Below are 14,086 nucleotides of genomic sequence, written 5' to 3' on the forward strand. Positions count from 1 at the left end.
TGCAAAGGTTTGTATTTCGCCCTGTAACGATTAAATCTATCATGTAAGATTATGTCCGACATTACTTGGCATTTGCATTGATAACCGCATTAAACATCCCAACAGGGTTTTCAATTTCAGCATATATATATGTCTGTTTTCTGGTGGACAAAAACCGACAGTGTTTACGCTAGAAGTCGTATTAGTGGGATGGCTATAAATGTTTAATTGTATCTTATGTATTCAGTAGTATAAATATATATTTTGAGTTTGGTTCATTCGTTCATTTTGTTTCGTACTATATATAAAATGGGTAGGTGATCGTCACGTGCCCAACGCTATAGCTAAATGAAGATAATCCAAGCGAAGAAAATATCCATTCAAATTTACAAAATTATATTAACTCGTTTATTCCAAAAATACCAACCGAAAGCGCACACTTACTTCCAATACAGTCTGCATTCTTTCTTGGTGACTCATGGTGAAACAAAAATACCTATGCCAGAATATGGCCCAGTGATTCTTTGCATGTTTGACAACGCTACCTACGTCATACTTTCATGATTCAATTACTTCCGACTTCCGAGTCCGTTTTCTGCATTAGGAGTCATATTATCGATATATGAGTCTTGCGATAGCGAATTTATTTTTGCTTCAAATCATATGTGAGCTAGCTACGATAGGTTGTATCCAACAACCTCGATAATGGTTCAGAATCATTTCTATGGAATTAGGAGTCTACTTCCTGAACGTTGGTTATCGGCACTAGACAATGATGCTGCGAAACTTTGTGCATAGAACAAGAGCGCAAGAGTGTAAGCTACCATATCCACCTATAGAATTATGGTATCAGTTTTTTGTTGTGGCATATTGTGCCGGTGGAATGCTTTAGTGGGATTTCCATACACATTACGCTTGTGATATCCGCTCGTGAATGTATGCTGCTGAATCGACAGCATAGGCTTAGAATAATGTAGCGGTAGGATTCATATAATATATATAGATATATTTAGAAGGCAGTCGGAAAAGGTAAATTAGTTTTATATATAATCTACGAGAGGCAAAGTGTGCCTCCTTCAACGAGGGTTTAAAAATTTTTTTAGTCAAAATACTACTTGTTTTAAATATAACGCAATTCGCGTTCGACAAATTGCGTTTTTTTTTTGTTCGGAAGCGTTCCCTAAAGTCAGTTTTCCTCTCTTTCTTCTCGAGTGAGAAAATGTTTGAATTCAAATTATTTCTATTTAATCCAAGGCGAATTCTTATTTCAATGTAATAAAAATATACAACGTAGTCCGAAGGAGCATGAACTTCCGATAGCTATTTTGGTCTCGTACTCCCGGTACGAGATAGAAACTAAAATGTTGTTATACAATGAAACGCTGATAAATATCTTCATAAATTTAATACATCAATCTCTCCTAATGCTATAAAGCTGTCATGTGCTGAGACGAGTATACTTTTTGGTCAATTCCCAAAATTTATTTAAAGTTTGCCGATATAAACTGGTCACAATTGCGCGGTAGAAAACACTCCACACTTGATCTGCGCGATTTGAGTTTGAGTTGCATCGTTTTTTTCCAATGATATCATTACCAGCATTTGGTACAAAATTAAGCTCGGATTGTGGTATGATTACCGCTATAGCATAACGCCAGCATAGAATTGAACGCGGAAGTAAGTTGACGCATTACGTATTTCAAAATAATTTATTGTGTATATGGTAGCATATCCCCGAATTATTTGAACCCAAATTGGAGACGTGATTTATGCGGTTTGATTTGGGGAGTTAGCAATAGAAAACTGCTATAATTACTTTTACATCAGTAGAATTTTGACCGAATTTAAATTCCATGTCGAGCACTTCATAAGTTGACCTATTCTCGCGAATAATTGTAGCGCGCCACTTTTAACTTTGCAAACTTTACTTAACTAGATACTTAACTAGATATAACTTTACTTAACTAGATTTACTTTACTATAACTAGAAATATGTTTGTAAAATAGCATTGTATAATGATCCGACGTCATACTTATCGGCGATGGGAAAAGTTGGAAAATCGAAAGTCTGTAAAACTAGATGCAACTAACAGTGATGTGATAAAAATACCTATACTGGGAGAAGCTGGATCTGGGAAGACAGAGGTTGCCAGAGCTCTTAGGGGTATTTATGGCAAAAATATCGGAAGATTCGACGATGAAGAACACACTATGGATGTGATACCGTACAAAACTCTTGTTCGTTCAAATGCGATCAAAACAATGAGATCATTACTCAGAGAAGTTGAAATGAGTGGATTTGTATATGCTTGCGAAAACCGAATCTTAGAAGAAATCAAATCCTATACCCCAGACTTATGGGAATCCGATATACCTAATACTATATGGGCCGGATATAAAATAGTTTGGAACGAACCTGGCTTTGTATATTGTGCCAAACAAATAGATAACATGGACCTTTTCGAAAACGCGGAGTATTACTTTAACAATATCGACCGTTTGCGCGCCAATACATATATTCCGTCACCATATGACGTCATACTTTGCAGAAAACAATTAAATAGTATTTTAGAAACACCACTGCGAAAGAACCTCTGGCTTCTAGAGGTCGCTCCTATAGATAAAAAGAGCAACGTAAAAAGGATACTCCAGTTTTTCGAAAGAGATTGTGTGCTGATATTTTGTGTTGATGTATCAACATATGACACATTTAAAGAAGATCGAAAGACAAACCGCCTTTTAAGCACCTTTGAACAATTCAAATGGATTGCAAATCATGAATTTACTAAGGGATTAACAATAATGGTTTTATTCACTAAAAAAGAAACGTTCGAGCGTAAATTACTCGATAAAAACCTAAACATATGCTTTAATGATTACAATGGGCAAAATGATTTTCAAAGCGCGTCTGAATTTGTGGCTAAAAAATTTGAAACGGTGTTACAAAAAAATCACTGTTTTTATTCTTCTTTTGTATCGTGTGATGGATCTAATCTTGCAAAAGATATGAAGAGAGTGAAAGTAGCGCTTCATACGTGCTTCGTACAATTACATATATCTCAGATGCGTCTTTGATACGAAATTTAACCTCATTGACAAATTTGATTACATTACTGTATTTTTAACTTTTTTATGCCTTTTTGTATTGCTTGTTCGAAGTGCTTTTCAATCTTGGACCCACTGCTCAGAGTTTAGATCAGTTACAGTAAATAGCCCAATCGCAATTTATATGACATCAATAAGGCCACATACTATGTTTGTAATGAAGCATGTACTTGCTTTAATAGTTTGGAAATTAGTCAATGAATGTTAACAATATAATAATATGCTGCCAAATGTAGATCGCAGCCATCATCCGTTTTGAATTATTTCCGTGTTTCAGGTGTTTATAATTAAATTTGGAGCCTTCACGTAATAACTAGAGTTAAGAACTACTTTTTCGACACTTTCAATGCTCGGGTGTTGATGTTATCTATTGTAGAACATTTCCAACACTAATTTTGATTAAGAACTATTCACTACTACTCCTTCATATTTAATCGTAAAAACAAATTTTGACGCAAAAAACAGAGCTAAGAGTCACCAAATCAACAACCAAAATATCGTTTCGATAAAATAAATAAATTAGGAAGATATAATGTACTTTTTGAATAGTTAGAACCATCTGTTATGCTTGCTTAGGTTCTAACTATTTACTGGTGCACCCGTGAAAATATAACAAGGGTTGCTTTTATCACATGAAAATATATGTTGCTTATAATTTACCAAATTTTTTGAAAAACTTGAGTATATATGAAAGTTCATCTCAAACGACTTATGTTGCATATGGTATAATTTTTTTAATTAGAACTATAATGATTGTAATTACTGAAAAATTGAAATGCCCTAGCTGGAGGGTAAATCGCGCTTGATAAGGAGATGCTTAGACCATTGAGATGAAAATAAACAAAATTTAGCATAATAGATAAAATTGTAAGGTTATGAGTATGACGATTGAATAGCGTTGCAGTTAGCAAGCCAAAACCACGAAAGCAAGCCATGTCGTCAGCAAAATTTTGTACTTTTTCTTGACCCACGAGCGACACCTCGAAGGTAAAACTACACAATATTTAAATAGTAATTTACTACTTCATTTTATTACGTGATGAGGAAAGTTCAGAACGATGTTTTATGTCGATATATACACCCTAAACCACGACATATTGTTCGGTTACATTTCAGGTGAATCATACGAGAAATAGTTAGATTGGTTAATTTTTTATAGAATCGGAGTCGAAATTTCAAAGTACTTTGAGTCTGAATTTCAGATTTTTAATGAAGATAATCAAAATGTTCTACATTAACTTGAAAAAGATACAATTTGACTGAGCTTTCCTTAATATTGAGAAGAGCTTGCATATGCCAACGTTTTTATCCTAAAGATTTAATTTTTCGAGTGTTGGGGCCCGGAGTCAAGATAGATTTTTTTAATCCGGACTGGGGAATCAGAGTCGATTGTAAATTTTACCCAACAGAACTTTTCAACGCCTGGATAGAAAAGTACAGTACACGATACGGAAATCGAGGAAAGCTGCCAAAACGTTGAATGAGCTTTTCACATACGACATGAAAGTATTAAATGGCCAATCTCACCTTGTGTCAGAGAATATTAGTGAGAAAACAGTTAACCAGCGAATGCACAAATTGTAATTGTTACATGACCATCGACTAAGTGCTGATTGGCCATTCTTGGAGAAAAAACAAAGTCGAGGTAACAAAAGCGAGGTGTATATGTATAAACGCAGTTGGAAATATCAACCCTCCCGTACATAATTTTTCCTGGAAAAAAGCATTTATACAGGTGCGCCAGTCACCGAGATACACCTGGCTCTGGCGTTTTGTCCGTAGTTTAGTTCATAAATCAATCTCGTTTATTTAAAAGTGATTCAGTCAATCAATAGTCATTTATTCATGATTGAGTGCTCGTACCTTTTTTTCCATATTAGTGGCAGCGGTGTTCGGAGTCCGAGAAAGTTCGATCCACCCTCCAATCATTAAAAAACGTTTTCAAGTTCCTAAGTTCTGGAATGTGGATAATAAAAATGACCCTGCACCGACTTCCCTGTTTACGTCCGTAATATTGACTAATCTGCAAGTTGTCACTGGTTGTGTAACAATTGGATTTTTAGCAGCCGCTCAGTCACCTTTTTTACTCGAACAGACTTTCATGCATGGCGATGAACAGTAGCTTGTTTTCGTGATTTTGCATGCTATTTGTAACTTTTGTGATGGGAAACATATAACAGTATGTGGACGCCAATTTTATAAACATATAAACCAGTATGTAAGCGCCAACTGGCAAAAAATCTCAAGATAAACATCGTTCTGTTAGTCGCTAGTTCGCTGTGCAAAATATAGGGAGAATTTTTCAGGGTCAAAGGTTAAGGAAACATTCATTATTGCACAGTTTTTCAGACAGCAGGTGTCAGAATTGAGCAGAGCAGGTTTCGTAGGACAGGAAAGCTCCACTAGATGTACCAAAGCTTTGCTTATTTATTTTATGTCATTATATTTTCGTATGTAATACGCTAATACCGGCCTCACAATGGTGATTTGAATAAGTAACATGGTTTCTCAAAAGTAGTGTCCAGTTTACAATTTCCCCCACATAACACCGATGGGTGTGCCATTCCTGAACACTGATCTCTTGTTTATGACTCCCACTACCGGTACGGTACCTAATTTTATACATGCTGTCTCAAACTCCAAAATAAACGGGCTATAAACTCTATCTGCTGACTCATTTTCTGCTTTTTTCATATCGTGCGACCAATTCTGATAGTTTGATTACTGGTTTAAATGAAATGTTTAAGAGCTCATATGACCTTGGACGGTCTTGCTTACTACGGTACCACCGTACTTCACTGACCTCCACATAACCTTTAAATTGGATAATGCAGTAAATAAAAAGAAGTCTGTCACTTTCTCTGTGTCAGGCAGTCAGAAACACAATTCTGTAACCTTAAACCTGCTAACCCATGAACTCATTGCGCGCTTTTCTTCCTAGTCCATTCTCCTGAAATTTTGAAACTGACTACTGGTAGCTATTCTCATACAAAACCATTGCAGTTCCAGCATATTGTTTGTCATATGATCATCTCGTTAATCAAAACAAGCTGTATGGGAATATCAAATAGTTGTTTATTCTCATATATAACTAGGTTAAATGCTGATTTGTCTGGCTTATTTCACAATCAAAGTATTCACTGCAGTAAATTTATCATGCTCGATATATTTTAACAACATTCTTAAATTGGCCCTAACCTTATTTGCTGTTCTTGTCTGGTGAAGTTTAAAACTATATAGATAATTTAATCATGATTCTCAATCACCAATTTTGTAGTGGCGCCTACATGACCCTTTGTCTTCATGCACTTGTTAGCACAACTAGGATAAAGCTCGATAGCGATAAAGCTATTGTACGTCAATCATAAATTAACGGGTACTCCTGAAGTATGCGCACCAAGATGTCGCATAACCTGAACCCTAACCTGGTACACAACTTTAGTTCAGGTTGTGCGCCATCTTGGTGCGCATACTTCAGGAGGTTCAATTAATGATTACCGATTACCGACTCTGCTGTATGCAAGCTTTCTTCAATCGACTGTTGAGAGTGCTGATAAAAAAAATATGAGTTTTGAGTCTTTGTAGAAATTTTGAATTCTTCTTCCTCAAGGCGTTAAATACATGGCAATTCGCTATTATTACGATCCTGTCTGGCTCTAACAAGTCTCGGAATATCAGTATGAAATAGCCGAAGGTTCAAAGCACATCATTATAATTTTATTGTAAATATCATTACACATATTCTGTTTACTCTGGCTTCAATTTCTCACATTCCTACCGTGTTTCCTCGAAAATAAGACTGGGTGGTATTTCAATTTCTTCCGAAAAATAACACTAAAGCTTATTTTCCAGGATGTCTTATATTTTCATTTATCAAAAACAAATTCACAAAGTAGAGAATTACGAGATTTTCAAATATAGAAAATATGAAATCCGATATCCATTGACTTATAAATAACACGTTTTTATTCGAAACAATGTTAGTGACGTTTTCATTTTTGACTCCCCTAAGTATCAGGCTGCAAAATAGTAAATAAACGTAGTAGCAGTTAATTTTTCATTGTCAATATATAGCTGATTATATAATATATACACAAAAGTCATACCAAACATTACTATTAGGCTGTAATCATAGATTCAACCAGTCGATCAAAACTAACACTCAACATTTTAGGGAACGAAATTGTGACAAAATTAACTGTGCTGAAAATATTGTGAAAAATGAGAGGTTGTCATTTGTGACTTTTAAAGACTATAATTTTGCTTTTTATATTCTCCTTATTATTGAGAAAATAAGAAAATTTCTAATGACTATCTATATTTATACAAAGTATATATAAAACTAGTAGAAATTCCATCGGTTCGCTAAAATTTAGATTGTTCATATCTGAAACAATTAACTGGCTAACTAATCCCATACCCGACATAGACTGGTAGCTTAAGGCGAGGCCATGGTTTGCCATATGATTAGGCAGTCTTATCAGCTTTACTTCCACCCGGGATAAATATGAAAATCCTATCTTATGTTTCTGAATTTAATTGTGAAAGCTAATTTTGTACTGTCTTGGACTCAATACATTCTGTCTGTCATTTACACATACCTCAGATTTTTTTTATTTTTTTTTTGGTATTATTTTCAGAGGTATAAGCAATAACCGTACTCATGATAGAACTAAAATAAGGAAAATTGAAATAAAATTATGGCCTAACCCTAACCTGGTACACATACAACGTTCCGGTGTTCGCCATCTTGGTGTACATACCACAGGAGTTTCAACACACATTTTCAACATGTTTGCCTCACTATCTGTTATTAGTAGCTAGTCATTTTTGACAAATTCTAAAAAGGTGGCTCAGCTTAAAAAGTTCGAGAACAACTGGTGTACAGTATTGATGAAGAGCCAATGACTGAAATGAAACGGTTTATCATAGCTTGTATTTGATATTCTAAATTCCAGATTGGACAAATTATTTGTTTTATTTGAAAATTATTTTGAGCAATTGGAATCTGACATTATACCCAATTTAATTTTTCAAACTAAAAAAAATGAACCGACCACCAATCAAATCGCTGTTCATCTTAATATTTCCAAACTCAAATTTATTGAATATACATCTGATATTTTTAATATGACCCAATTTGGAATGTTCAGTACCCAATTTGGATATTTCAGATTCAAAAATATTAATTTGTAATTACATTCAAAATTGTAAGCTTTTCGGTTTTGGCCATTCCTTCATGTGATTTTTTTATTCATTTAATTAAATAATATTTCATGATTTTGCCTCTTTCAACATGATTTAAGACATTTCTCGAATATTAAATTTTTCAATTTTAGCCATACAATTTATCTTTCTGTTATGAAACTGGGAAAATTGAAAATGAATTTTCAATCAATAATATATCAAAATTGACTGAATAATTTGTCATAGAGGGCGCTAGAGTTTAATTCAGGGTTGTTAATATTATAAGGGCTGGTGTAACTTATGTGTGATATCATGTGTGTTATAGAGGTATAAGAAATCTTTTCTGCGCTGTTAGATTCAGCACAATTCTATATTATTTTGTATGAGAATATAAGTCAGATTTATTCCATGTATACTGATTTGATATTCGCTTTGACTATTATTAAAAAATTATTAATATGGTGTGACAAATAATTTTTTTTAATTCATTTTTTTAGCTCAAGTATTTCACACTTTTTTACTATATCCTTGTGGTTAGATGTGTGAATAAATTTGAATTACCGATAGTTAACTTTTAACATGTAGTAACGCCCTTTCTTTTCAATTCTGTACATTTTATACCTTACATAGGGTTTTATTTGCTCTCCTGATTCAGTAATCAGTTTTTATCTATTTGTTTTAAATTCTATTTTAGAATTAATTTTTTGATGAAACTGCTAGATAAAAATTAGCATAAGTTTCTTAGTTGACATTCCAAAATAATCCTATGCCTGAAGTGAAATACACAAAGCTTTCTCGGCGTTACGGAACACCTGGAGAAGAAAAATACATTGATTTACAGTTCAAAAAACCGCCACAAAAAATTCCTTGGCGAGCGATTCGGGCTGCTGTTATTTTATTTTTACTTGGAAGTATTCTCATCATTGTTGGAGCTCTTCTAGTTTCTGGACATATTGACGAAAAATATAGTGATCGAACGTGGCCCGTTCTTATTCTTGGAATACTGACATTTGTTCCGGGGTTTTATCACGTAAGAATCGCTTACTACGCTTGGAGAGGATATAAAGGTTATTCGTTCGAAGATATACCAGAGTATAATTGAGTAGTTGTATTTATTTAAAATCAGAAAATGGCAAGGGATCCTGATTCTGTTTTGAAATATTTGACTGAAGTTGAGGAGCAAGCCGAAGATATTCTCTCCGATAAACAACAAATTGTCGACTTGGACAAACGAAGAAATATGAACAGAGAAGCATTAAGAGCTATAAAGAATGGCGTAGCCGCACCCAATAAATCTAAAACCTGGTTAAATTCTGGTGGAATGTTTATCAAATTACCGTCAAGCGCAGCAACTGATATGCTCACTACAGACCAACATTACCTTGACGAAGAGATCAACAGTGTTCGAACAAAATTACATGATAAAGTTAATAAAATGCGAGATGTTGAAGGACAATCTGATTTAAAAGGATTTGACTTGAATGCCTTAAGTAAAACTGAATTAGAGGGTCTTCAGAAAAGTAGGCTGCTATGAAAAATAAATCTACTTTTTGGCAAAAATTTGTAAGAATAAATAATCACCTTAAATTATAATCTGGGTGTTGGAAAACGCACCATTTGACCCTAATAACGACACTGTGGAAGTTAACAATCTGTCGAATATTTTGATAGGATTTTCACATTTACATTCACACATTTCACATTCTTTGGGAGAGGATAACTGAAAAAAGAAAAAAACGGCTAAAATATAATATGGCGAAGCAAGGCTTTTCGTTTGGTAAACAGTCCTATTGCGTATAGGAATAGTTAACCAGTAATTTGTTTCAGATGCGTGAACTTGATGGTGTAGGCTAGGGCTACTCAACTATTTTTTACCAAAGATTCGTATACAAAATTACTGAGTTATAGTCTTTTCAGAAATTATATTTAGACATTTTTAAATGCACACTTTCTTAGCTGGCTATTGATTATTCTCTGATCGAGATAGTCCAGCGCATTCATAAGCAAATTATACAGTACCTTTAAATCTATAAAAGTCATTTAATAAAAGGAACATTCACATATCCAAAGTGGCGCCAATGATCAGAAATAAAGAATCGGGTGCGGTCCGAATCTAATACTCGAAAGGTGCGAATTCGGACCGCTGTCCGCCAGTTGAGTAGCCCTCGTGTAGGTCATTGGCTTCTATCATCTAATGTTATTTCAGTGTAAAAATGTCAAATTTTGCTGTAAATTGTAATTTTTAAATATTTGATGCCCAAAATAAATGGAATATTTAAATACTTTCTAAATTAGTTTTATTCGATTCAGTGAATAATCAATTTTACGAATCATTTAAAATGTTTTTAATTGAATAAATTGAATTTTGCACAAATTATCGTTCATAGGTAAAAGGTGCAATTCATGAAAATTGATATAGTCTTGCGCTTGGTGTTTGAAAGAAATCTTGTCATTTACCGATCCCCTAAAAACGGTCGCAGAAGAGTATTATTAAAAATGATGACCATTACTGTTATGTATTACTTTTATTATTAACAGTAAGTAGTTATCAAAATCCTTTGAATTCATCCTTGCTATCACTGTCAGTTCGATCTTTAGCTGTTGGAATTAAGTTAGCATAATGTAATTTTGTTTGAGTGCAATCAGAGGTATGGGCCAAATTTTTAGTGCGATCAGGTAATACGGCGTAATCATTTTGCGAGCCACGGCCTCTCGTCTTGTTACCAGTCCATGTCGGGTATGAAATTAGTTTGCTGGGTATTTATTTCAGATGCATGGAAACGTATTTATCTGTATTTGTTGTCCAATAACAGAAATGTTACAATCGTCATCTGCTTGGTACTAATCTGAATTGGATAATAATAAGTATTTAGTATATACTGAATATGTCACTAATGTTTTTCATTGTTACTACCATTTTTCCATAATATAGCATATATAGCATTCCATAGTAGCAAAATGACTGTTAGGCCTAATTGATTGTTTATCAGGAAAATTTATAAGGTCATGTGCATTAAATCCCAATTAAAGGGGACTCTGGGCTACTGCCGAAATGTTACGAGATGCTAAGAGTATATAGTTTTGTAATGTTGCATTGTTTACCAGCAGATGCCATTTACTTGAAATTTGAAACAAATCATGTCAATGCAATCAGGCTTTTTGGCTTAGAAGTTTATTTGTCTAGCCAACAGACCTCAAATGCTGAACACAGATATGTGTTAATAAGTAGCAAAACAATTGTTTTTAGTTCTGGTAACTCTTAAACTTTTATTAGCTAATTTTTTGTGTCTATTCATTTTGACCCTAACGGATTACAATATTTCTAATTCCATTTATTACTTTCTCATTATTTATTATTTTAGCTTATTAGTATTAGATGTAAAGATTTTTAGTTATCTTCCAAACCTGCGGACTCCATGGCGCTAACACTTGATTGGTTATGGAGATGCTTTGGATTTTCTTCTAATTCAAGAACAAATCAACAGAATTTATCGAATAATTCTGTTGTTCTCAATACAACAACAATGGGAACGGGTACGGTGATTGTTAAAAACGGTAAAAGGATATGCGGTACCGGTGGGGCTCTCGCTACAGCTCCTATTGCCCAAGACAAAGGCTACTTTGAAGCAAAGGTACAAAGCTCTGGAATATGGGGAATCGGACTTGCACTCGCCAACGCAAATTTAAATCATGTTCCATTAGGAATGTGTGAAAAAACATGGGTATTCCGACATGACGGCACTGTGTGGCACAAAAATAATGAAATATGCAGGACAAAAAATTTACCAGCTGAGGGTGACGTTGTTGGTGTTACATTTGACCATATAGAACTGAAATTTTACCTTAATGGCAAGCCATATCCTTTTGTAGTTAGCGGTGTAAAAGGGAATGTATATCCTGTATTATATGTCGATGAAAGTGCAATACTCGATGTCCAATTTTCAAATTTCTACTTTCCGCCACCTAGTGGTTTCAGTGAAATCATGATTGAGCAACAAATTTTTTGATGAGTCATGTTTTTGTAGGTTCATGAATCACGATGGATTATAATTTTTATTGTTTTAAATTTTTCTCTCTTTGATTTCAAAAATTCATTTTTTAATGTTAGTATTACACCGATGAATAGCCAATCGTTCAAAAATTTTAACGAAGATCAAATAAAGTATAATTCGATTTAATGATGCAGTACACATGACATGCAGTGATATCCATAACATATTCTTTATTAAAGAATATGTTATAGATTGTAATTAGAATTACATTTTGAAAATCATCCAAACCATATGGACATTGCAATTGACCATTTATATTAGTATATAGAATGATGGGTACTCCCGTAGTGTATGTACCAGGTTAGGTCATAATTTTATTCTGATTTTCCTTATTTTAATTCTATTACCGAGTTCAGGGACTGTCTGTGTTAGCCAATTGAATATACCCCCTCATGCCCATAGGTTTCAGTCCCTTTACACAACTTGATATAAAGTGGGCGAAAAAAATTAGTTGGTATATATATTATATTGGTACATACACATCTGGAGCGCCGAACTATGTATGCAAAATAGCTCTTCAGTAAATGGATGATGCTCTTGTACATATATTCTATTTGAATTTTAAAGATTTAGAGATACAGTTTCCAGAATTTGAGAATATTTATTTTTTTTTTTTTAAGAAATTTTGTCATACTTGAAACTGGATTTATTGTAAAATTTAGCATTTATCTTAATTTTGCTACTTATGCTATAATAATCAAATTTGAATTGAATTATGGGAAATATTTCATAATAGTAGGTATTCCGATATGCCAAGTATTATTCTATACTGTGTTTCTTCTTGTGAGTAAACACAATGCTGAGGAGTGAGGGCATGTATATTTAGGGCAATTAAATTATGAGCATTGTCGAAATATCGAAATATGTACCAGTGTACAGGGTGTCTTAAAGTTTTTCAAATTGCAAAGAAAAGTTATCGTCTTTAGAAATATATAGTTTTTTGGCCCCTGAACTAAACTTAACAAATACTGATCAAAATAAAACAAACTTGGTTAAGATATGTTGGGAAAAGACTACATAACAAACTAATAATAGGATTTTAGGAACACTCTTTATTTTACTTCTTTTGCCAAATGCTGTCTTGATCTTCTGATATGTGTTTAATGTTTCAATGCAAAGGGAAAAATAATTTGCCTATAATATATTTCCTACATGCAGTATTTGACCTAGTATAATTACACATTATGTCCCATGTTCTAATTTTATTATATATTTTGTTTCCTCCATTTTTTGCCTATCGTAGAATTCCATTTTTAATGTTGCATGCATGTATCACTTAATAGAATAAATTGACCACAAATTGACATTTATCGAAAAATATTGTAGAATTTAATATAAAAAAATCCTTCTTATATTCAATCTTTTTCGTTGAATGCCTGTCGAATATTTTAATCAGTTGTAGAGTAAAAATTAGGAATTTTTGAATTTGAAAATAGTATGGATCTCCTTGCTACCAAGAGCAAAAAGCAGTTTTCAATTCTAAAATTTCATTTTGTTTTTCCTTATTGTAATGTAACTAGCGCAAGTTCATAATTTTTGTAGATTTTTCTCGCCGCAAGAATCAATACTCCTGTCCATTTTGGAAGGTTTTTGGCAATCATGTTCAGATTACGCAGTATATTGAATAATGCATGTCAACACCGAAAAATGAAAAATATTTTTTTCTAATGCATATTTCTAAAACTTTATCATTATTATTGATTAATATTAGGATGTTTAAATTAGTGTTATAATATCAACTTGATGACACTGTGACGAATTCG

The 14,086-nt window shown here is 33.4% G+C and overlaps 2 protein-coding genes across 2 annotated transcripts; both read left to right on the forward strand.

Annotated features, from left to right (window-relative positions):
- Positions 1-9,262: 9,262 nt before the first annotated feature.
- Positions 9,263-11,633, forward strand: LOC120332868 (p53 and DNA damage-regulated protein 1-like). The gene has a single exon (XM_039400195.2). It carries the CDS (start codon positions 9,401-9,403, stop codon positions 9,803-9,805), a length of 405 nt encoding a protein of 134 aa, XP_039256129.2. The 5' UTR covers positions 9,263-9,400; the 3' UTR covers positions 9,806-11,633.
- A 54-nt stretch (positions 11,634-11,687) lies between these two features.
- Positions 11,688-14,034, forward strand: LOC120332867 (SPRY domain-containing protein 7-like). Its single transcript, XM_039400194.2, has one exon. The coding sequence runs from the start codon at positions 11,688-11,690 to the stop codon at positions 12,276-12,278; it is 591 nt and encodes a 196-aa protein (XP_039256128.2). The 3' UTR covers positions 12,279-14,034.
- Positions 14,035-14,086: the final 52 nt, after the last annotated feature.

Source organism: Styela clava, chromosome 13, assembly GCF_964204865.1.
Source record: "Styela clava chromosome 13, kaStyClav1.hap1.2, whole genome shotgun sequence".
NCBI lineage: Eukaryota > Metazoa > Chordata > Ascidiacea > Stolidobranchia > Styelidae > Styela > Styela clava.